The 21,823-nt window shown below is 39.5% G+C and overlaps 2 protein-coding genes across 11 annotated transcripts in view; one reads left to right on the top strand and one right to left on the bottom strand.

Annotated features, from left to right (window-relative positions):
- Positions 1-4,522, top strand: part of TANC1 (tetratricopeptide repeat, ankyrin repeat and coiled-coil containing 1) — a 58,333-nt gene extending 53,811 nt beyond the window's left edge. For all 6 annotated transcript variants that reach the window (XM_039698647.1, XM_039698646.1, XM_039698645.1 and 3 more), the window contains 3 exons: positions 376-522; positions 1,009-1,109; positions 1,986-4,522. In XM_039698647.1, coding sequence (XP_039554581.1) covers positions 376-522; positions 1,009-1,109; positions 1,986-3,351 — 1,614 coding nt within the window. In that variant the 3' untranslated portion in view covers positions 3,352-4,522. The remainder of the gene's footprint in view (positions 1-375; positions 523-1,008; positions 1,110-1,985) is intronic.
- On the bottom strand, positions 4,199-21,749 carry WDSUB1 (WD repeat, sterile alpha motif and U-box domain containing 1). Of its 5 annotated transcripts, XM_039698652.1 has the most exons (12): positions 21,648-21,749; positions 20,097-21,350; positions 19,180-19,595; positions 15,494-15,678; positions 12,566-12,658; positions 11,764-11,857; positions 11,468-11,501; positions 9,716-9,756; positions 9,525-9,631; positions 8,424-8,603; positions 6,322-6,456; positions 4,199-5,137 (listed from the first exon to the last, which is right to left on the bottom strand). In XM_039698652.1, the coding sequence occupies exons 2-12, from the start codon at positions 20,241-20,243 to the stop codon at positions 4,983-4,985; spliced, it is 1,587 nt and encodes a 528-aa protein (XP_039554586.1). In that variant the 5' UTR covers positions 20,244-21,350; positions 21,648-21,749; the 3' UTR covers positions 4,199-4,982. The 5 variants fall into 5 exon arrangements, with proteins under 5 accessions (XP_039554586.1, XP_039554587.1, XP_039554588.1 ...); XM_039698653.1 differs by having other exon boundaries at positions 9,525-9,598; positions 20,097-21,743; XM_039698654.1 differs by having other exon boundaries at positions 21,228-21,743.
- Positions 21,750-21,823: the final 74 nt, after the last annotated feature.

The raw sequence follows: 21,823 nt of genomic DNA, 5'->3' as shown, positions 1-21,823 counted from the left end.
ACTGAATGCCTTTATGCCTCCTTTTCAATTACATAATTTGATATATTACTAGTCTGTTTAAAACAGAGTGGTAATATATCAGATTATATTTTTTTTCTGGTACTAGTGGTACATATTAGTGCAAGTATTATCCTTGTCAAATACCATTAAACGTTTGAGTTCAGAAAGGGACACAAACTCTGATTAACATGCAGGCTCTCATTGTGCTTTTTCTGCCAGTGTAGTTCATACTGTGTATGTTTATTAGAAAATCTGTCTCTGTGTTTTCTACTTGAAGGGCATCTCTTGGTAGATGTCAAATATAAATATGCTTTTTGGCAACAGTATTGCAATATTAAAAGTTTGTGAAAAATCTCTTGTTCCTAAAATTTGCAGAAAGGCAAGATGAGGGAAGCAGCACAGCGTTATCAGTATGCATTGAGGAAGTTCCCAAGGGAAGGGTTTGGTGAGGAAATGAAAGCCTTCACTGAGCTGAGAGTTTCATTATACCTGAATTTGTCACGATGTCGCCGCAAAACAAATGTAAGCTCTTGCTGTTACTCTGCTGCCTCTCTGGCATTGGGAATCTGAGATTTATATCCTGCTGCATTGCTGGGGTTGTATGTGGACATCCATCTGTGGTATCTTAGAATCCTTTTCACTATATCCTGATTTTGGTCTTTATCATGTCAATAAATGGGTGGCTTATAAGATGAGGGCGTGTTTCCATGGGGGATCTATTACAGCTGGTCTTACATCATGCAGTTATTGTGGAATGACAAACTGCTGGATCTTTGCAGTACTTTTAAAAGACTGAATGGAAAACACTGCTACCTTTGTTATCAACCAGCACAACCAGATGCCATGGCTGTGCCCATGTGTGCTTTGAGCAAATACCTGCTCTTGCAGACTGGGGCAGGAGCCTCTGGCACGTGCGCTGGCTGCGCTCCTGGAGCCGGCGCACGACCCGCAGCTGGCAGCTTGCTTTGACTGGCGCTGTGTAACGAGTGTGTTTGATTCCTTTATTAGGATTTTGGAATGGCTGAAGAGTTTGCTACCAAAGCCTTGGATCTGAAGCCCAAGTGTTATGAAGCCTATTATGCCAGAGCGAGAGCCAAGAGGAACAGCAGGTGCTGTTTGATTCTGTGCATGTCTGCAGAGATTTTTTTTTTAACTTGCCATTTTTAATTACTTGTTCTTTTCTGCTAGTTACATTTCAAATTTGCAAAGAAAAAATTATTTTTTAGTGCACTTTGCATCTGTACTAGGTCTCTCTTATCAGATAAAGCCAACCACAGCCAAATAGTGATATTGAATGCTCTGTAAGTACTTACGAGGCAGTCCAGAAAGTAACAAATTCATTTGAAGATGGATTATTTTAAATATAACAGTGAATGGGTCTGCTGCTCCACATGACTCAGCAGAATGTGACCAGCAGCGTGCCACTCAACTTCATTATTTATTGCCAAGCTTATGATTTATTACTGGCTGCTTTGATAGGAAAGAATATGATGAATCGTTAGCAGTTGAAGACAAAAATAAGGGGAGAGAGGAGGAACTATCTCTTTAGGTTGAAAGAATAACAAACTGTAGTGGTGTAGCTGAAGTATGGGAAGAGGTGCCTTTTTGATTCACCATGTCTTTTCTAAACATATCAATAAATCATCATGAAGCAGAATTCAGCAGGTTACCTACTCTGGAGGTAACTCTGGAAGAGCTTGTGAGACAAAGTGTCAGTTCCTGGTGTTCCCAGCAGAGAGTTCTCCTGCCAGCCTGCATGGGGTGTCAGGGTACTTTAGGGAAGCATTCAGGGTTGGGTCTGCACTTCTACTCTAGTTAAGAATTTCCTAAGGTGGAGAATTTCCAGTTCTAATTTGTCACCACCTGCAGCAGGAAGCAACAATTCAGGACATTTTGCTGAAAGGGTGGAGGTGGATTAGTAGTAGGCAATGCTGGGACACAGATTTTCCCCAGTTTTTGTTGTTTACTTATTTCTTCCTAAACAGAAAACTACTTGCTGCTCTCTCTGACCTACGGGAAGCCACTCAGATATGCCCCAGCAATCAGGAGATAAAACGTCTGTTGGCTCGGGTGGAAGAGGAGTGCAAACAGTTCCAGAGAACACAGCAACAGAAGCATCAGTCTCCACAGCTACTTGAACAAACCAACAATTCTGATAATGAGGAGGAAGGAATTGTACCAGGTGTGAATGATAATTTTCATCTTCAGGACAGGGAAGATGAGCTGCCACACCCCAATGAATCTGTTTCTCCTCCACAAAGGCTGCAATGTTCCTCAGCTGCTTCATTATTTAGTAGGACCCTTCAAGAAGGTGTTCAGAAAGCTCAGTGTGTGTCTCCTCAAAGCAGAGCAAACAACAAGTACCTGAGAGAGCCAGGCTTGGTCATGCAGCCAACAAAGCAGGCACAGATTGTAAAAACTAATCAGCATCTGAGCTCCATCCAGCCTGGATCTAAACCAGGAAGCAGTCAATGTAGCACCAAACCACAATCATCTTTGCAGCATCTTCCCCACAGTCCCTTGCCCATCCGGCACTGTAGAAGTCAGCAGGTGGATGGGACAAGCACATTGTCATCTGGAAGCATTTCCACAGATCCTACTGCTGAACTGCTGCACAATGAGAAGTTTGTGTCCAGCCAGCATTCACATCCACAACATCATGAGACTCTGTCTTCTCGTTCTTTTCCTAGTAAATCTAAACCTGGTGACATGTCAACAGCCTCTGCTCCAATGAATTTCAGTGACTCAAGGCAGCAAAGCCCTGTACCCAGTGGTGGCTCTTGTGGCTCTCCATCCACTAGTGTGATTCTTGCCAGCTCATCAAGCAGCTTCACTTCAGCCAGCAGTTTGTCAGGCAGTATTAAGGGGTTGGGCCCAGATGTTCGACTCAAGGATACCAACACCAGTCAAGCTCAGGGCACTGAGCACAGACCTCGCAATACCCCATTTATGGGAATCATGGACAAGACTGCAAGGTTTCAGCAGCAAAACACACAATCTAGTCGCACTTGGCACTCTCAGGCAGCAGATGGATTATCCACAAACATTGTTTCTGCAGGCATTCAGCCCTCCAGCTTGGAGCAGTTCTCAGTTAAACACTACTCAGCTAAGGGATCCTCTACAGGTGCTGCCCTGGGCGATGGCAGCCAGAGCAGCATGCAAGCAAAAGAACAGGAGGAGCTCACGTGCCAAATCCCTCCCCACTGTACAGACAGCAGATCACCCAACCAAGGTTCCCATTCATACCCTGATGCTGTAGTCAGACTGCCATCCCACAGCACTCAGGATGGCCACCTCAGTCACGTCACCACAGCAAAACCAAAGCGATCGTTCATTGAATCAAATGTATAAATACTGTTCTGTACATTGCCAGGGCTCACAACATCACAGGGGCTGACTGCTCTACAAAACACTGACTGCCTCGGCATGGCTGGGTCCCTGGGAGCAGTCTTTAATGGGATACAACCACTTCCAACTGTTCCTACCATCACAGGGCAGTGACAGTAACTGGAATACGAAATTAGTGTAGAAAGACTCAATTAAGTTGGCCTAGGAGCTCAAGCAGAGAAATCATTTCCATTACATGTTACCATTAAATAAGCCTTTCCTTTCACATACGGCTTCAATCTTGGCTTTTGGTTCTCTTGTATCTCACACATAGTACTCGTGCCTCTCAAATGTCTCACAGCAGCACTTAGGGAGATAAATCTGCTGCACAATACTCAGATCTGTACATGCATGCATTTTTTAAAAATCAAATTATTTTATCACTTTTCTAGTGGGATCTAATTTGGGTTGCATGATGTACATTTAGGAAGCATAAATAATTTGTGTATGAGTAAACTATAAGCAGCCATGCTTTGACATGTAAATATAATTATTTTTAGTAAATAGAAGAAATTAAATAAAATGAGTGACATTTGCATGTGTATTGAGAGGCTTTGACCATATTGGTTATTGCACTGAAGAACACAATATTATGGCCTATTAACAGTAATCGCACTTTATATAGGGTATCTAATCACCTTTGGGTGCTATCTTAAAGCAAAATGATTGATTGTTTATTTGTGAAAAGGTACAACAACTAAATGCTTAGTAAATGTTTTTATGGGAAACCCAGGAAAGGGATGGAGTGAACCTGAAAGTTTGAAGAACAGAGTATGTGCAGTTGCATGACAGGATGAAGTCAAGACATTGGTTTTTTTAAGGAAATGAGGATTTTTATTGGCAAGAACAAGCTGAAAACAAGCTGCTGCAGTGACATTCCTATGCGTGCAATTCAGTTGGAGTGCTCAGCTTTATACTCTTCCCATCATGCTTGATTACAGTGTTCTGTGTACATTGTAAACAGCTGTACCCAGCTCTACACATCCTTTTGCAGTTTGTATCATTATACTTTAGCTTATTTATTGTTTACTGTTTCTTTGATATTTTGTACAAGTCCTATATTAGTCTTGTCCTGTAGTTCTATTTTTGCACAGCTACTGTACTCTTTCCATACAAAATAAAGATTATTAATATACCTGTGGGATATGATGCAGTCCCTGATGGTTACAGGAGAAACTCTCTCCCAGCTTTTCCAACTACGTGTCCAGTAATGAGGAACAGAGAAAGACAGACACAATTTGGTTTGTTAGAGTAGAAAAAGAAATACAGATCATATACTTTGCTATTTCTTACCTTCTGAAAGACTGACTTGGCAAGATGAAGACTCAAAACTCATAAATGTAGTAAAAATTATAAGAAAATTTTATTTGAAAAACTGACTTTGAGTACTTGATTCTTAAACAGAAATACCACAAAGTAAAATTACCAGGAACTTAAAGTTGTTCTGGGAGTTTCCACCAGTGAAGGTTGAAGCAGCCACAGATAGAAGAGAAGCACAAGTTTTTCTTTCCATTTGTTTCTGATACAATTAATTCCTCCAGCTGCATAAAATTTCAATTAATTTTAACAACCAACTTCAAAATTAAGTGGTTTAACTATTTCTGCTGAGTCTCTAGCCAGCGATTAATGGCCATTTTTAGTGTTCTGTTTGGTGTGAGCATAAGAGAGTGGAGAGGAAGATTCGTCATGGGACTAGATCGTCTATTGCTGATCCAATTTTCCATTGCTTCCCTTTCATAGGAATAGCCATCTGCAAAGACATCATCAACAAAAGCTCATATTACAGAGTCTTGGGCACTGTGGCACTGTGCAGATGTTAGCTGTTTAAATGTAAAAGGGAAGTAAGGAAATACATCCAAACAGGAAAATTGAGATCTAGAATAAGTACACTGTATGTGAAATCTTTACTGTGTATATAAACAGTTCTGGCTAGTTTCATGTATCTATCTCTGCCTGCAAAGCACCAAAATATATTATGCACAAGTTAAATAAGACTTTCTTTTCAGTTTGATCCATAATGTGAAGTAAAAGCTCATTACTATCAATTGCCTAACACAGCTAAAGCCCGCTGCTTTGCTGAACAGGGGGCTTGTCCACCTGGCTGACCCAGGCTCTCTCTGTACAGAGCCTTCACCCCCTGCCCAGTCACCCAGAAATATCTGTGATGGAATACAAACCCGGGCCCTATGCCCCTCCTCTTGTCTCCTTACTCCTTATTGAATAAAGCAACTCTCACTCCAGCAGTTGGCAAATGTCTTCATATTTTGGCCATTTTAATTCTCAGAAGTCTGCCCTAATACCTCAGAACTGGGTGAAGTTAGTTAATGTTTACAGAGCAACAAAAAAAATTATACTGATCTGCTGATGTTTATATGCACCTCCTTCCTTCTCCCCCCAACAACAGAACTATAAAAAAATAGTTCTTCATAAGATGTTTTAACTATGTAACATCTTACGCTGCTGGCATATCACAGTTCCAACGGCTGCTGCATTTAAAGGAGTCTCATTCTGTACAAACTTCTAAGTGCTCTGTAGATGGTGTGCTAAGCATAGAAATGAGCCTAGGGTTTTTTGGACTTTTTTTGTGGGAGGCTGGTTTGATTCGTTTGTTTACTTTTTGCCCCACTGAATGTACAATTCTATTTTGCACTTTCTGAACCAACACTGTAATTAGGCTTGTAATTATATTTACAAAGGCACATAAAGGGAGGCACATTAAGAAAAGGAAGAAGTTGCTTGTTAGAGTATTTTTCTCCATATCAGAGCTGTAATTCAGCAAATTAAATGTTTATCACAATTCTGGTTTGTTGCAACAGCTATTTAGAATAGTTTATCTTTCTAGGTCTGATGTTCAAAAAGGTGTAGGAACACAAAAAATGGGCCTATCTTTACCCTCAAGTAATTAGTTTTAATCCATGCCATGTAAAGACATACCTGTGGCAATGACAGGATCTTTCATAAGCTCTCTTGTTATAGGACATAGGAACTCATCAGGAACAGAAACTGAGATTGTTGTCATCCTCAGTTCTTCAATTTTCTGGAGAACTTTACTACGCAGGCCTAGAGACTCTGAAAAATTATTTGTACATGAAGTGGACAGCACAGACAGGTAAGGCAAAGAGTCTTGGAATAGTCAGCACACCTGTGTTACAGGAGACATAGCTCCATCTCACCACCCCCTAGACCAAAAGCCTGCAGTCAGCCCTGGCTCCCACTCCAGTCAGCTCTGGCACAGGTTCTCTCTGCTGCTGTGCAACAGGAACTTCAGGTAATAATGAAAACAATCAGTAAAACCAGTGCAAGTGCAGCAGAGCCATGGCAGAGCAGTGGCCTGGTGGCCATGCAGTTGACTCACACAGTGCGAGTGCAGCGCTGCCCTGCAGCCACACCCTGCCACGGGACACTGCGGGGCTGGCCCTTGGCAGGGACAAAGCAGTGCCAGTGCCAAGGTACAGCTGTGCACAGGTGCTGCCAGCACCTCCAACAGACTGGATTTCCTTTCACCTTCATGCTGGCATTCAACACCCCTGGTCATACCCACCTGTGATACTCTACATCTGCTGTCTGGGGCTTACAAAGGCACAAGTGAAAGGTGCCCAAGCCTCTGGTTTTTAAAAGAACACTGATGTCCTCCAAACTGCAAAGACTGTGAAAAACTTCTAGAGGTCTTTAGCAAGTTCTTACAGTCTCAGAGGAAAGAAAATAGGTTATCAAGGAGAGAAAGGACATGCTCATTCAAGCATTTGTATGGTGGTAGACAACTAAAATTTAGTTAAACAGGAATTGAGTAACATAGAAAATGTTCATTTTAGGCAAATAGTATTTTCCTACTTCGTAAATACTTGAGCTAGGGCAGATAGCAATTTTTCAAGTCAGATATATGAGGCCATAATTTCTATACCTTTGTTGATTTCTTTCCCCACAGAGTACTCTCTTTGTAGCAAGTCATACTACATTCAATTCTCACAGAACTTTCTAGTCAGCGTTATGTGATTAGCCTCAGCTGGTAATTGCTGCAACAAAGTTCTAGGCTACTTCAATGCTAAGGAAAATGTTTGCATAAACTGAGGAAACCAAGTGTCTTACATGGATGACAATTCCTGACAGATTCCCAGCATTTCTGTTATTTCTAGATTTCAACAAAGCCAGCCCTTACACAGAGATAATATGATCCAATATAGACCAATTCCACACACACACAAAAAGGAAGGGAGCAGTCTTCCTACAATGAACAATATCCAACTGCACTTTTTAAAAGATTTCTTACCTCATGCAGCCTTTTGTTATACTTTACCTCAGTTTAACACATGTATTAGCACCTAATCTACATCTAAATCTGACCATCAAAATTAATAGAGAACTTGTATTTTGAAGTCCCAGTGCAGGTTACTATCTTTAAACTTCTTATTTCATAATGACCACTGTGGAATCATTACTAATGTGGTGCTTCCTTTTGATTCCTTCTAAAATGTAATCACAGTTTTGCAATAAAACAATAGGACAGTTTAGGAACCTGATGTATTAAAAATTGTCTGAGCCAGGCAAACTTTGCTTGGTCCTTACCAAAAGTCATCAGCAAATGCACACATAGGAATTTCACTGTTTGACTCAAGGTTGGTGAACACCCACAATTCTAAATATGGCACTTCTGCAGACTGATAGGAAAAACTATAGACCATCCTATTTACCAAAGTGAGAAACATGAATTATAAGAAAAGCTGAAATTCCTTTTCCACAGCTTAGCAATACAAGATCGAACAATGAAAATAGAAACAAAACCAGGTAAGACCATTTAACAGCATCATTAGTGGAAGTGAAGTAGAAGTATGTCTCCAGGTATGAGCACACACAAAACACACAAAATGAATACTGTGGACAATGTAACATAAGGGGGTTTTTACCAGCCCTGGAAATGAAATAAAAAAGCCATTTCAGGGGGGAAAAAAGTCTATGTATGGAACTCCTAACTTGCTTTCATTCCAACATTTCAAAGTACTCTAGAGATTAAAAAACTATTTGGATTTCAATACTCTTACCAATTTTTAATTCCTTAGCAAGACTTTCCTTAGTAAGATTCAGTAGTTCCTTGCCATCAATATTATTAATTTTGAAAAGTTCAACGAAGTCTGCTAAATTCTGTGCACAGAGCCAGGCTGAAACATCATCCTCTGACCAGTCCTCAACAGCTGCCTTTGATTCATTTTCTACAGTACGTCCTTTGAAAATGAAAAAAGTTTAAAAACAATACAAAAAACTGAATTAAACCAAACAACATCATCCCCCCTCCCCCACAAAAAAAAACTCACCACAACCCCCCAAAAGCAAACAACAATGAAATTCTCAGGTCAAATAAACAATGTCATTAATAGATCCTGTTTTTAAGTGTTCTCAGAACTATACATTCTTCAACTAAGAAAATAAATGTTTCTTAGACATTCCTTTGTGAGGGAGGGCAGTAATTTGGGTTTATTGTTTACCTATCAATTTTCAAAGTTTAGAGGAATTTAATCTCTTAGATGCCTACACTTCTGTCAAATTGGAATTGAACAAACAACCAGAAAAGTGCTAGCAGACACTGGAATCATCTTGCACGTCCTTAGAAGGCACACCAAAATCCAGACTTACTGCTGTGCTTTGAACAATATGTACCTTTGTTCCACAAACTTTAGGTGCTGGTCTAATTTGTACATTAGTTATCCTATATTAATGGCACTAATGTCATTTGCACAATTAGTTTTCACCTCTAACGACTGGTAAGGTGCAATTCTAATTGACAATTACACTTGCAATTAGCATATTTTCAACCCGTCACAAATTATGTGTGTCCAAGAAGTCTTTCAACACTCTGGCAATAACATTCATCTCTTAAATTCTATCCAAAGAATAAGCAATTGCAAATTTCAGAAAAATTGATATAGCAAAATAATAAAATTAAGATATGTCTAGTATATTTTTCTTTACAAAATAATAAAAAGAGAATACCTCTTCTGGGCATTAATCAGGTTAATTAGAAGATAAAAAGCATGCACACAATCCTGATGTTGCACAGTAAGTGCAGGTAAGAATGAGGGATTTTTACATCTTCAGAAGGTGTTTTGAGTTTAGAAAAACAGAGTTCAAATACTTCACACACTGACCTGCACAGGGTTGCTTAAGGTCAAGCTGCCATATGTGCACAGTTTTATCCATTGAGCCTGTGGCAAGTAAGGGACTACATGGTGCGAAAGCACAAGTTGTAACATATCTACAAATTAAAAAAAAGTCTGAAAATTCATTAGAAAAGGATTTCTTTTATTTATTAAACAGAATAATCATGCTGATTTCTTACCTTGTATGCTGAGACAAAGTATGAAGGGTATTGCCAGTACTCTGTAAAAGAGTTTTTGTGATTTTAAATTGTAAAGAATAAAAAAGTGTTTCTTCAATTGTTTGTTTCCTTTCAAAATAGGGACTATTGCTTCTTGAAAAGTGACAGAAGGTAACCTCAGAGAGGTTACACTACCTTGACAAAGCCGATCAGCAGCAGAGTCAGAAATGCAACTTGAATTTCCTGCTTTAAGGCTCTATTTGATTCCCTGGAGTACTGTTCACCTGCACAATCAGCCAGCATGGAACACGCAGGGAGAAGAGTGCTGGAAACACTGACTGAATTCAATCTATATTCGCTGGTCGGTTGTGTAGATAAAGACATTTCTTCTACCAATCTTGTATTAGAAATTACCAAAAGGGTCATTGTGGGAGTCAATCCACAAGCCTTCAACTGGACCAATAATTAACCACACCTATTTGGCCTATTCTCTATTTGGCCACTAAATACTAACTAAAAAATGAAATTCCTGAATTTTGGCAGTTTTAACTTATTATGGAAAGATTTTCCCTCCTACAAAAAATAGCATTTCTTTGACAGGTATAGACAGATTGGAAAGATGATGAGCAAAATTATTCTGAATCACTAATTGATCAGCCAGCACTCCAGTATTTTGAGCTGTCCAACATGACCCAAGTTCCCTAATATAGGTTGAAATCTCTCTCCCTCCCACAAAGGTTTATTGTCCCTACTTTTCCCCACAGAATCACAGGATGGTTGGGGACCTCTGAGATCATATAGTCTAACTCCCCCTGCTAAAGTAGCATCATCTAGAGCAGGTGTCCAGGCAGGTTTTGAGTATCTCCAAAGGAGAATTTCAGAACTAGAAAATTTATTGTCCCATTTGATAAAAACCTAAGGCCACAAAAGTTGATGAACAGTATTAAGAAATATTTAGGCTGCAGTTTCCTTCATCTTCCAATTTTCTGAGGCTCCTGAACTCTAGAGGACATTTTACATACCTGTCTAAACCTCAAACTACTAAAATAGCTGGGCCAAAACCTTTGCAGGTATTGTATAAGTGATTTTGGTGAAAAACTTTAATGCTTATTTAAAAATTGAATTAATACAATAAGTATGTGCAGAGTAAGCTGAAGAAGTTTAAAATTTGTTCATCCTTCATTTTCAGCAAAATTATTGTTTTTAATACTATAAAGTACTAAAGGTATATATACCACTTATAGGTGAATCATAAAGGAGATAACAATGTTATTACAGAAAATGCGTAAATAATAGGTTTTTAAGACATGGTACTTAATGTAAACATTTTCTTGAATTCTTTATTATGCTTCTATTTTATGTGCACTTTACATATAACTAACTACAGAATGTCTATGTTCACCATTCCTGATTTTATGTGAAAAGGTACAGTCTTCCTTGCTTTGGAAGCTAAGCTAAAGTTAGGATAAGAAAAAATCCTTTCACTTCAATCTGATTCTTGTAATACTCGTAAATAAGGAATTAATTAACACCCTACTGCAGAGAAATCAACTGACAAATCCTCACAATGTAAATAAAAAGTGAGAAAGACTGATCAATTCTCAAGAGATATTTTTCCTTAGACTCCTTCCCCTCCTGCCCCCAAATGCACAGTAAGCATTTTGGCTTATTATCATTTGCATTCTTTAGCATTTTTTCATTGAAATGACACTGCAGAAGCAGTGCTTATATTTAAACACCCCAACAAATGATCCTGTATTGTGCTATACTTACAGTTTCATAGATTATGACGCACTTGTCCACAGACCTTAAAAAAATACATTGACATTAAAGTGATGCAGAGAAGGAAAAGGTAAGTGTTTCATTAACCTTTTCCACAACCCGAGATTTCAAACTCAATCACCTACAGACTGATTGTAAAGATACTTCAACATCTCTAGAGGTCACAGAACTGTTCCTTAATTATTGATAATAAATATTTAAAAATCTTTAACTCTTTTGACCTTTCTGTTATAGAATATTGAAGCGTGAACCTGGACAGCCTGATATTTCAACAAGGTGCTGCTTACCCCGAGGCTATCATCTGTCCGTCACATGAAAATGCACAAGCCAGAACTGGGGCAGAGTGCCCATTCAGTGTGCATTTATATTTTAACTGAACACCTAGAAATACAAAAAGTATATTATTACATATGGCTATATTTGACAAGGTATAACACAAGCTGCTTTAAGAAGCCCAAAGCTCCACCAAAGATGTGACTCTGTGACATACTGTTTACAAAACAGGGGATAAAAAGATCACAGAGACAACTTCCCCTTTTAATATCTCCAACTTTACTACTTTGTAGTCTTAACATGTCTCACAAGGTTTTAGATAATTAAATGCGTATTTGGATACACAGTATTAATCCTTACACACTTTTATATGAAGGAGATAACAAAAAAGTAACCACTGAAGATATTTTTGGCAATTTACTTAGTCTCCACATTATAGTTTCTGCAGGAGCCTACATTCTGTTCCCCAGCTCTTATTCAAGGCCCAGGATATACTGAAACATTAAAAAAAACCACTCCCTAGCCAGGCAGATTAAAATGTTTCAATCTATCAACCTGTTGAAAGGCCACAGTAGAATTAAAGAAAAATCTTTACTTTCAATACTTGTTGATAAATAGATTGCTAAATAAAATCTACATGGCACAGCATCACAAAGTGCTGAACGCCTTAGCTGTTCTCTAGCTAATAATTAAAAGAAATCTTTCAACTTGTGGTTAGTTTGGCTGTGAATCCAGTAGTGTAAATTTGATTTTTGGTTTAAATTGTTACTAAAGACCTAAGACATTGGTATATTCAAAAAACATTTCTATACAAACCTAAGAAATCTGCAAACAAAATAAGCCAGAGTTTGATATGATTATCTTGTCCACAGGAAGCCATCTGGAAGTATTTGAATCCATTTTCACTATCTGATAAAATTAAAATATATAAATGGGAGTCAGGAACATTGAAAATAACAGCAGATCAGTAAACTACATCAGCATAAAAATCATTGCAGAAGTTCTAAAACAGTTTGGATGAAAGAAATAGGTATCATTATACTCTTTTCTGAAGAAGTATATTAAGACCAAAGCTGTGCTCATGTTTTAAGTTTTCTTGGTGGGAAATGTTTGAATCCTCTGATTATACTGCTAGAGTCTTTAAATCTAAATTATATGGTTATATCCAGTTCTGCAATTCTCAAAATTAACCACATACACATGTACAAAATTTGAGAGTATCTGATGGGGAATTTTCATACTTTTACACATTCAACTTTTCACTTTTATAAACTGACATTTTATGACTGCAGTCCAGCCAAACACCCAGTAAATACTGCATTAAGTGTGAAATACAACAATAATAGTTTTATAGCTTTCCCTTCTTTATTCAGTGGCTACAAACATTTCTGAATTATCATGTTCCACAAGTGGACTGCTTGATGCATAAGAAAGTGTTTGGATGGTTACAACCTGAGGGTAGTAGTCATTGGCCCAGAGTCCCAATGGACTAGTGGTGTCCCTCAGGGTTCTGCATTTGGAACAGCGCTATTTAATATCTTCAATAAGATATTAAACAGGCAACAGGAATGAGGCAAGTGCACCCTCAGAAAATTTGCAGATGACATCAAGCTGAGTGGTGCAGGTGACACAAGAAGGACAAGGATCTGGTAGGACCCCAAAGGGACCTGGACAAGCTTGAGTGCTGGTCCATGGGAACCTCAGGTGCTGGTGTGCCAACCGGATTGGGACAACCTCCAGTAACAATCCAGGCTGGGGGGTGAACAGGGTGGAGAGCAGCCCTGCCAAGAAGGATTTGGGGGTGCTGGTGGCTGAGAGCCTGTGAACATTGCACCACTTGCCAGGTTCAGTTCCAGCTTCACCTCGGCCTTCCTCATCCCCTCCCTACACAATCGTTATTCATCTCTATACTTTCCCCAGGTTGCACATATTTGTTCCCACTGCCTGTGCACTTGCTTCTTGCCTTTTAGTTTGACCAGCAGTTCTTGACTCAGCCATGCAAGTCTCTTGCCCTCCTTGCGCAGTTTCTGGCTCCTGGGGACCACTGACTCTAGCACTCAGTAGAAGACTTTCCTAAAGATCTGCAAACTCTTGTTTGCATGTTCCATTCCCTTGTTCCTGAGGGCAGTCTCCCAGGGGATCCCACTGACATCCTCTCTGAAGAGCTGGAAGTCTGCCTTCCTAAATTTCAGGAGCCTGCCTCTATTCCTTACCTGACCTATATTCCTTAAGATGGTAAACTCCACCACAATTGCTTTAGATCCCATGAGCTCCTAGGCAACTGTGACTGAATCCACTTCAAAGGCAGAGGAACCATCTGTTACAGCCTAAAGCACAAAGAACCTATCAGACACTCTGGATCCAAACTTGCTCTAAATTAAGCAGGTAAAGAGAGTCTCAATTTAAAACTATCTCTAATTGTACTGGATAAGCACTACTTGTATGCATTTCATAATGCGTTAAATCTGCCAAAAATCCCAGAAGGTTCAACCATTGATGATTAAACACAAAAGAAAATATGTTGACTTTCAATAACATATAGATTAAAAAAATCAAGAATTATCATAAATCAGCCAGAACAAATCCACAGTGCAGGAAATACCTGCTTGGTTGCCTGTTGCCTTCTTGGCAGAAGGCAGTAATTTTTAAACCAAGAGAATAATCTCAATATGAAATGGAGTGGTGGAAATTACACTCCAATCTGTTTCAGCTGCAAGATATTTTTTGCCCTCAGAGGCAACTCTTAGTTCACGATAGAGTTTTTTGGGTAGTATTTTCACCAAGGAAGATCCTACACCTTTCGAGGGCACATATTTGTTTGATTTGGTACTGCCAATCACTAATTCTCTGTTCTAAAGTGTATGTTCACATCCTTCTTCCTCAGGTTCCTCCTGCTTTCTTCCCCACTGCTTTTCTCCTGTTTTCTTCCTGCTCTGCACCACCTCCTTAGACAGGGTGGAACACAGAGCACAGTACTTATTGCCAGGTTCAGCACTTGAAGATGCAAGTGGCTGCTCAGTTAGAACTTTTGGGGCCTTTGAAAGGGCAGCTTGTGTATTCTGAATACAAAAGCATAAATACGTCTATGAAGATCACTTTGTCTCAATAGTAGATCTGGAAAGCACAAAAGTATACACACAAGGTTGTTAAGTCAAGTTGCTGCATTACTTCCTAAAGCTGACAAAGAGGCTTCTTCCCAATTTCCTAACCTCCATTAGAAGCAAATGACAGTGTGATCAAATGCTAAAACAGCTCCAAGAATTTTGAACATCTTAGTGGAATGCAGGAGATTCTGGGCTCATTACTCCTCCAAATTCCTCTAAATGACAAAGTCAGGTGCAGGAAAATAGCCTATCTGTTCATATTCCACAGTTCAAGCATTTAGCTTATTAGGTTTACAGCTCTCTGCATTGTTTTAATCCAGTCCTGCTCCTTGGGAACCAAAGTATAAAAGAGTCAAGTGGGAATGGCAATCAAATACTGAATCTCCTAACACCCTTTCTGCCATGGGGGTTATTAGCTACTCAAAGTTATCACCTGGTTTGTTAACCTAGTACATTCCTTGCCACCAACCTGACCACAACCTTTACTTAAGAATATTCAGAATATTCCAAAACATCAGCTCTTCACAAGGTCATTTGTATCTTGAGCACCAATGGCAAAAAGAATATGAAAACAAGACCTAGGGAGAAATAAATAACTCTTTTTTAAAATGTTCCTCATTTGATGAGTTGAAGAACTAACCAGATACTGGATGTGAAGAAATATCACAGCAGGTAACGCCAAGATCATGTGCTTTTTCATTATACAGGCATCTCATTTTATCATCCCAAATGGTTAAATCACCACTTGATGATCCAGTGACAAAGAAGTTTCCATTGGGAGAAAATGCACAAGCCATCAAAGAACCACCTTTAACATTCCCAGATCTGAAAAGCAAGAGTACACAGGATTTGAATTTCGAGTAGGTAAAGTTCTACAAAGTGACCTCTCAAATGCAGTCTGATGCAATAAGCCAAACTCTTCTAAGGATTGCACTTTGGAACTAGCTAACAGAGGAAAGAGAAACTCAAACCAGCTATGAAAAGAGATCAAAATAAGCTCTGCAGCAGGGACCAGACCAGCTCTTTGACAGAAGGAGGAAAAACATGAGATGGAGGCCCAAGGCAATAATTTTAACAGAGTGATAAAATAATTTTTAAACTAAAGACAATTTGCAGGGATTTAACACTTAAAAGGCACAATGCACTGTTAGAATTCTATGGCAGGATACATTTTACAAGTCAAAGATAAATATACAACTATAACACAGATTTACATGTGCACAAACAAGGGGAAAAAAGACTGACTATTCTTCTGGTTTTAGAGACAAAAGAGAACAACTACTAGCCCATATGATAAGCTGTAGCTGAGTAGAACACTTTGTGATTATTGATGTAGGACTAATTTTGCACCACTTGTACACAAGAGAAAGCAATGTGGAAAAAAAATTTTCTGTATTTTAATTAAGTCAGCCGAAGCACTTTGGAAAACTGATCTTCTGTTGTTCTAGGACACAAAATAAAATGACACACACACTGGAACCTCCAAGGCAAAAAAAAGAGAAGTTTAATTTCTGACTCCAACATTTATAGATTGTCAAAAGTAACAGTGGATTGGAGGATGACAGTGACACCTCTCCAACGACACTAGACAAACTAACAGTGCATCAAATTTCTCCTCCTCCAGAAAAGAATGTAAAAACAGTAATTATTTACATAAAGTGCATGAGAAAGTTTGTTACAAAAATGTAAACATTAGAAGGCGTAGAAGAACTTTGAAGAACAGGGTGACAATCTTCAAAGAAAATTTCTAGCAGATACGGAAGTGTGGTCAACCCTCAGGAAGGAAGTGGGGTCAACCTGACATCATTTATATTATCTGATAACCTAAAGTTAACTGAAAGAGCCTCACTCCTTTTAATGGACACCAGATCCAGCCAAGCTGAGTCTTTAAGTGCAGGGAGAAAATCACAGCCATGACAAACAGTCACGTGACAAGAAATGTCAGTCCTACTTACTCTGTCATCGTACTTTGTAGAACAGCTGCTAATGCTTTTTTACTGACTGGCAGAAATTTTATTTACTGCCAGAGGTGTCAAACTTAATGTCACAGAAGACAAGTCAATTAAATTTTCCTCAGTGCCACACTAACCAGACCCATGACCTTCTAAAAAGCATTGTCTCCCTTAATTCTTTTATTAAGAATACTATCAAATCCACTACAGTGCTTCCCATTTTTATATGCACAACCTTTTTTCTTTAGTGTAGCTTTTTCCAAATTTCCTTCTTTCACACAAAAAGTTGCAGATTCTGCTCTGAAAGCAACAGTAAAATAAATAGCATGGTGCATGCATTTAAAATTTGCAGGCTAAATGCCAGTTTTGCAACTTACTACTGAAAAGGAAACAGAGACCAGTAAAAATACATGAGTCAACTTGCTTTCCTGTTGTTCACATCCACCGTAGAACTTATTTAAATAACCACCTTACTTCACAATCTGAACTGTTCAATTACAACAGCTGAGTAGATAAGGGGCAAATTTTATGTAATTTTATTATAAGTACCATCCATATATTTAGTCCAGTGACAAAACAGTGCAGTAAAATGTTTTCTCATTTTCAGCATCAACACAATCAACTGTTTCAAAAGAAACAGAGGACCACAGATTGACATTACATGGTTAACTAACTTCCTCTGACATAATTTTTAAGTACTTTGATAATTTCTATGTTATACTGATTTCAACTATTAAAAATAGGACATGTGCATTTTTCTACCTGCAATTACAAATCACAATAAAAATATTCATCAGCTGAAAATACATACACACATACACATCCCAAAATAGACATAAAGTTAAGTTGACTGCTGCTGGCCTGTTAACACCCTGAAATGAATTTTAATAGTTGAAGGGGACAGAATCGTAATGTTCAAGTTTTTTCTTATTTCTCTACAACGAAAACACCAAAGCAGAATAATTTTTGCTTATAATAACATTATAGTTTCTAAGTAGTCATTATACATCCACCACTCAACTAGAAGAAAATTAGGATGTAGGTCTAAAACATGCATCACTGCATGTATTAAAAGCATATAATTGTAAGAAATGTTGTTTTCATATTTCTGGGTTTTTCCCTTCAGCAACAAGCATTCTGAATTTTAAAAAAAATTATCTCTTCACTACTAATGTCTCAAAACAAATAAACCCTCAGATTTCAGAATACTAATGACTGAATTTTCCAATTTTTCTGAAAGATAAAACTAGGAAAAAACAGGTTATCAGTACCTCTTTACTATCAGAAATCACTTCAGTGTTTCTTTATGTATTACAAAAAAAGTGGTGGCAAAAATCTTGGACAATTTATGGACAAACTTCCAGATTTACACAATTTCAAGTAACTATAATCAATCATTTTGTAAAACTGTACAGTTCCCACATAAATCACCGCTGTGGAAGGCAAGGAGGACACAAAACGAGGGACATGCTTGACGGGGGACTTACCAACATCAAACAATTCTGTCTTTCAGAAACAGCTGCTCCCTCAATCCGAGTGAAACATCAATTTGCTCAAAATCTTAACTACTTTTCTAACTTTAGAGAGTTATTTAGTTGTGTAATAAGCCCTAAAACCTAAATAATGTCTTGTCCAAATACAGATTACAACAACTGGCCTAAAGAATTCACTGAAAGACAGAGATGTAGAGGAGGACTCTGAAGATAGCTCTAAGGTTCATGCCTTTAACTATGCAACACCAGTAAATATGCTCATCTGCTTTGTTTCAAATGTTTCCAAGAAACATATGTGAAGTGTTGACTGTCATGCTTAACTTATTTGGCACCAATACTTCTTTCACTAACACTTTTTAAAATATACAGTTTCAGGACAGGTCCATAGTTTCCAAACTCTGGTTGCTGCAAGCTTCTAAGACCTTCCTGGACTCCAAACTCCTAGCAATTAAGCATTCAATTTACACTACTATGTGTAATGCAATATAAAGCACACAGTACTGTCAGCATCCACTAACTCTGTATTATGTACCACAGTTTGCTGACCCACTGTTCAGAAACTAGATGCATACAGTGTGTAATGCATCCTGATCTCATGTTAAATCAATGAAATGAACTTTAAAAAAACAGGATTTAGATGTATGATAACTTTGTAAAAATTACAGCTTGAGTTCTTATTGTTTAACTTAAAAAACCAAAAAGCTACTCAGCACTTTTCTCTCTCCTATTGATAATCTTTTGGTCATCTAAATCCTATCCCCGTTTCTTTGTGATATCCATCAGCGGTGTCAAGTCTGCATATCTTGTACACAGTGCAGCATACTGCTTGAACTATATTCACCTCAAAACAAAATATTTGTCAAAAAATGTCTGGCACTCACCGGTAGAGTTTCATGGACTGCACGTTCCAAAGAACCACGCTGCCGTCCGCTGCCCCTGCCAGCAGATAGGCGGCCTCAGGCGAGAAGCGGCAGACGCGGACGGGGCTGGCGCCGGGCTGCTGCAGCACGGCCAGCCTGCGGCCGTCGCGGGTGTCCCAGAGCGCCGAGGTGCCGTCCGTGGAGCACGAGGCCAGCACCAGTCCCGACGGCGAGAAGCAGCAGCAGTGCACGGCGTACGCGTGGCCCTCCAAAGGCGAGTACGGGAGCTCCGCGAAGTTGCTCAAAGAATAAACACGAATTGTTTTGTCCAAGGAACAAGTAGCCAAGTACGATGATGAGAAGGCACAGTAATTGACATCATCACTATGATCCGCTAAAGTGTGAATTAATGTTGCCATTTGAAAAAATAAAAAAATCTGAAAAAGAGTTTAACAGACTTAATTTTCCTGTTTCGTAAATGAAACATACTACCTTAGCAAGACACATTCTGAAGGAAAAAAAAAAAAAAGAAATAAAAACTCATTTGCAAAGTACAATTTTCACCTAGCATTGTTTACGCAGAGAATCATAAAATCACAGACTAGTTTGGATTGAAAGGGACCTTAAAGCCCATGCAGTTTCACCCCCTGCCATAGGCAGGGACACCTTCCAGTATCCCAGGTTGCTCCAAGCCACATCCAGCCTGGCCTTGAATGCTTCCAGGTATGGGGCAGCCACAGCTTCTCTGGACACCCTGTGCCAGGGCTTCACTAGCCTCATAGCCCAGAACGTCTTCCTAATCCCTCATCTAAACCTACTCTCAGTTTAAATCCATCCCCCTTTCTACCACTACATGCCCCTGTCAAAAGACCTTCTCCGGCCTTTTTGTGGCTGGAGCACTTTCCAGTGAAGACCAAGACAAAACAGTCATTGAGTACCTCAGCCTTCTCCACGTCTTGGGTAGCCAGGTCTCCTGTTTCCTTCCAGAGGGGGCCCACATTTCTCCTAATCTTCCTTTTATCACCAAGATATCTATTAAAGCTTTTCTTGTTGCCCCTGACATCCCTGGCTGGATTTAATTCCATCAGGACTTTAGCCTTCCTGACCTAATCCCTGACTGCTCAAAAATTCTCTCTGTAGTCCTCCCAGTCTACCTGCCCTTGCCTGCTGAATCTTTTCCTTTTTGTTTGAATTTGTCCAAGAGCTCCCTTCTGCTTACTTTCACAGATAGCAACAGTAGTGATGGCAAAACAGTGGTGCAATACCACATACTTGTGTTGCCAATTCAAAGTTTGACCAGACTGACTAAAACATTAAAGTCAAAATGTGAATATTAATTGGCTGATCCGCATTGGAACCTCTCCAGAAATTGCATTTGCTGCTACACAGAACAACAAAAGGCAATGTGAACTTCACACGCATTTCCCCAGGATGTAACACTGCTAGAATCAGTTTAAATTGTATCAGATGAGTGATTTATACGGCTGAGGTCCACAAAATCCCCAGAGAGGTACATTCCAACCTGTTACTCCCCATGCTGCAGATCACAGACAAGTTTCCTGAGAATAAATGCACAGAGCCAAAATGAAGTGCCTACAGCTCTTATAAGCTGTTTATAATGAAAAAAAACAGTAATACTATTTATATTGAGTTAACTTATATAATAGTCTGCTGTTTTAGATAAGTGTTTCATTCTGAATAATAATTTCAGTGCTGAGGCATCTGTGACCAAAACCATATATACTCACACATTTCCTTTTTTTTTTACATAGAAACATACACACAAATATATTTATATGTGTGTAGACATGTAAGTATGTACAAATGTATACACACATATGCAGAGGCATGTACATATACACACAGACACAAAGGTACAAATGTAAGGGCAAAATACTTGTTCTCTTCAGACAGTGTATGGCACACCGATTTAGTTAAAAACAAGACCATTGAATACTACCTACTTTAGCTTCAGGATGCTCAGTTTTACTACCACTCTCTTTAAAACCATTAAACAAATTATGTAGTATCAATAACATATCTTAGCTGCAGAAAGAAAATAAACATACTTTTTTTCAACTACGAGAAACCGAAGAGTCAGAGAAAGCTTAACATCTGGAAAGATGAGCTGAAAAAGGCACCTTAATCTCACTGTCAGGAGACTTCCAGGAGCTCACTGCAGAAAAGCAAACCTAAGAACAAGAAGTTTCTGTATCAATAAATCGACTGAGGGAGCTAGGAGCAGCGGGAGCATTCGTCACCAGAGAGATGTTCAGCACCACAGCATCATCTCTCTGGCAATTACGTATTTTTTCTCACAAACCAGCAGCACCGGCCCACAGAAAGAGCTACAGCAATTCTCGACACAGCTGGCAGCCCCTTCCCTATTGCTCTCTCCCGCAGCCTAGCCCCACCCAACCCATCGCGCCGGCAGCGCGGCCGGGACGCGCTCGGAAGGTCGGCGGAGTCAGCCCGAGCTCCAGTGGCACCTGTCGGGTAAACAAGACCCTGTCCCGGCTGCGCGGGGCGCCGCGGCCACCAGGCACGGCCCCGGCCACCAGGCACGGCCCCCGGCCGGCGTGAGCCTCCCGGCGTGGTGAAGTCCGGGCCGACTCGCCCCGCTGCGGGCCGCGCCACCGCGCGCCGGCCGCGGGGGGAGTCGGCG

The sequence above is a fragment of the Passer montanus genome, unplaced genomic scaffold, assembly GCF_014805655.1.
Source record: "Passer montanus isolate IOZ18808 unplaced genomic scaffold, ASM1480565v1 scaffold128, whole genome shotgun sequence".
Taxonomy (NCBI): domain Eukaryota; kingdom Metazoa; phylum Chordata; class Aves; order Passeriformes; family Passeridae; genus Passer; species Passer montanus.
The sequence above is the reverse complement of the archived record's forward strand: the minus strand, read 5'-3'. Positions and strand labels throughout refer to the sequence as shown.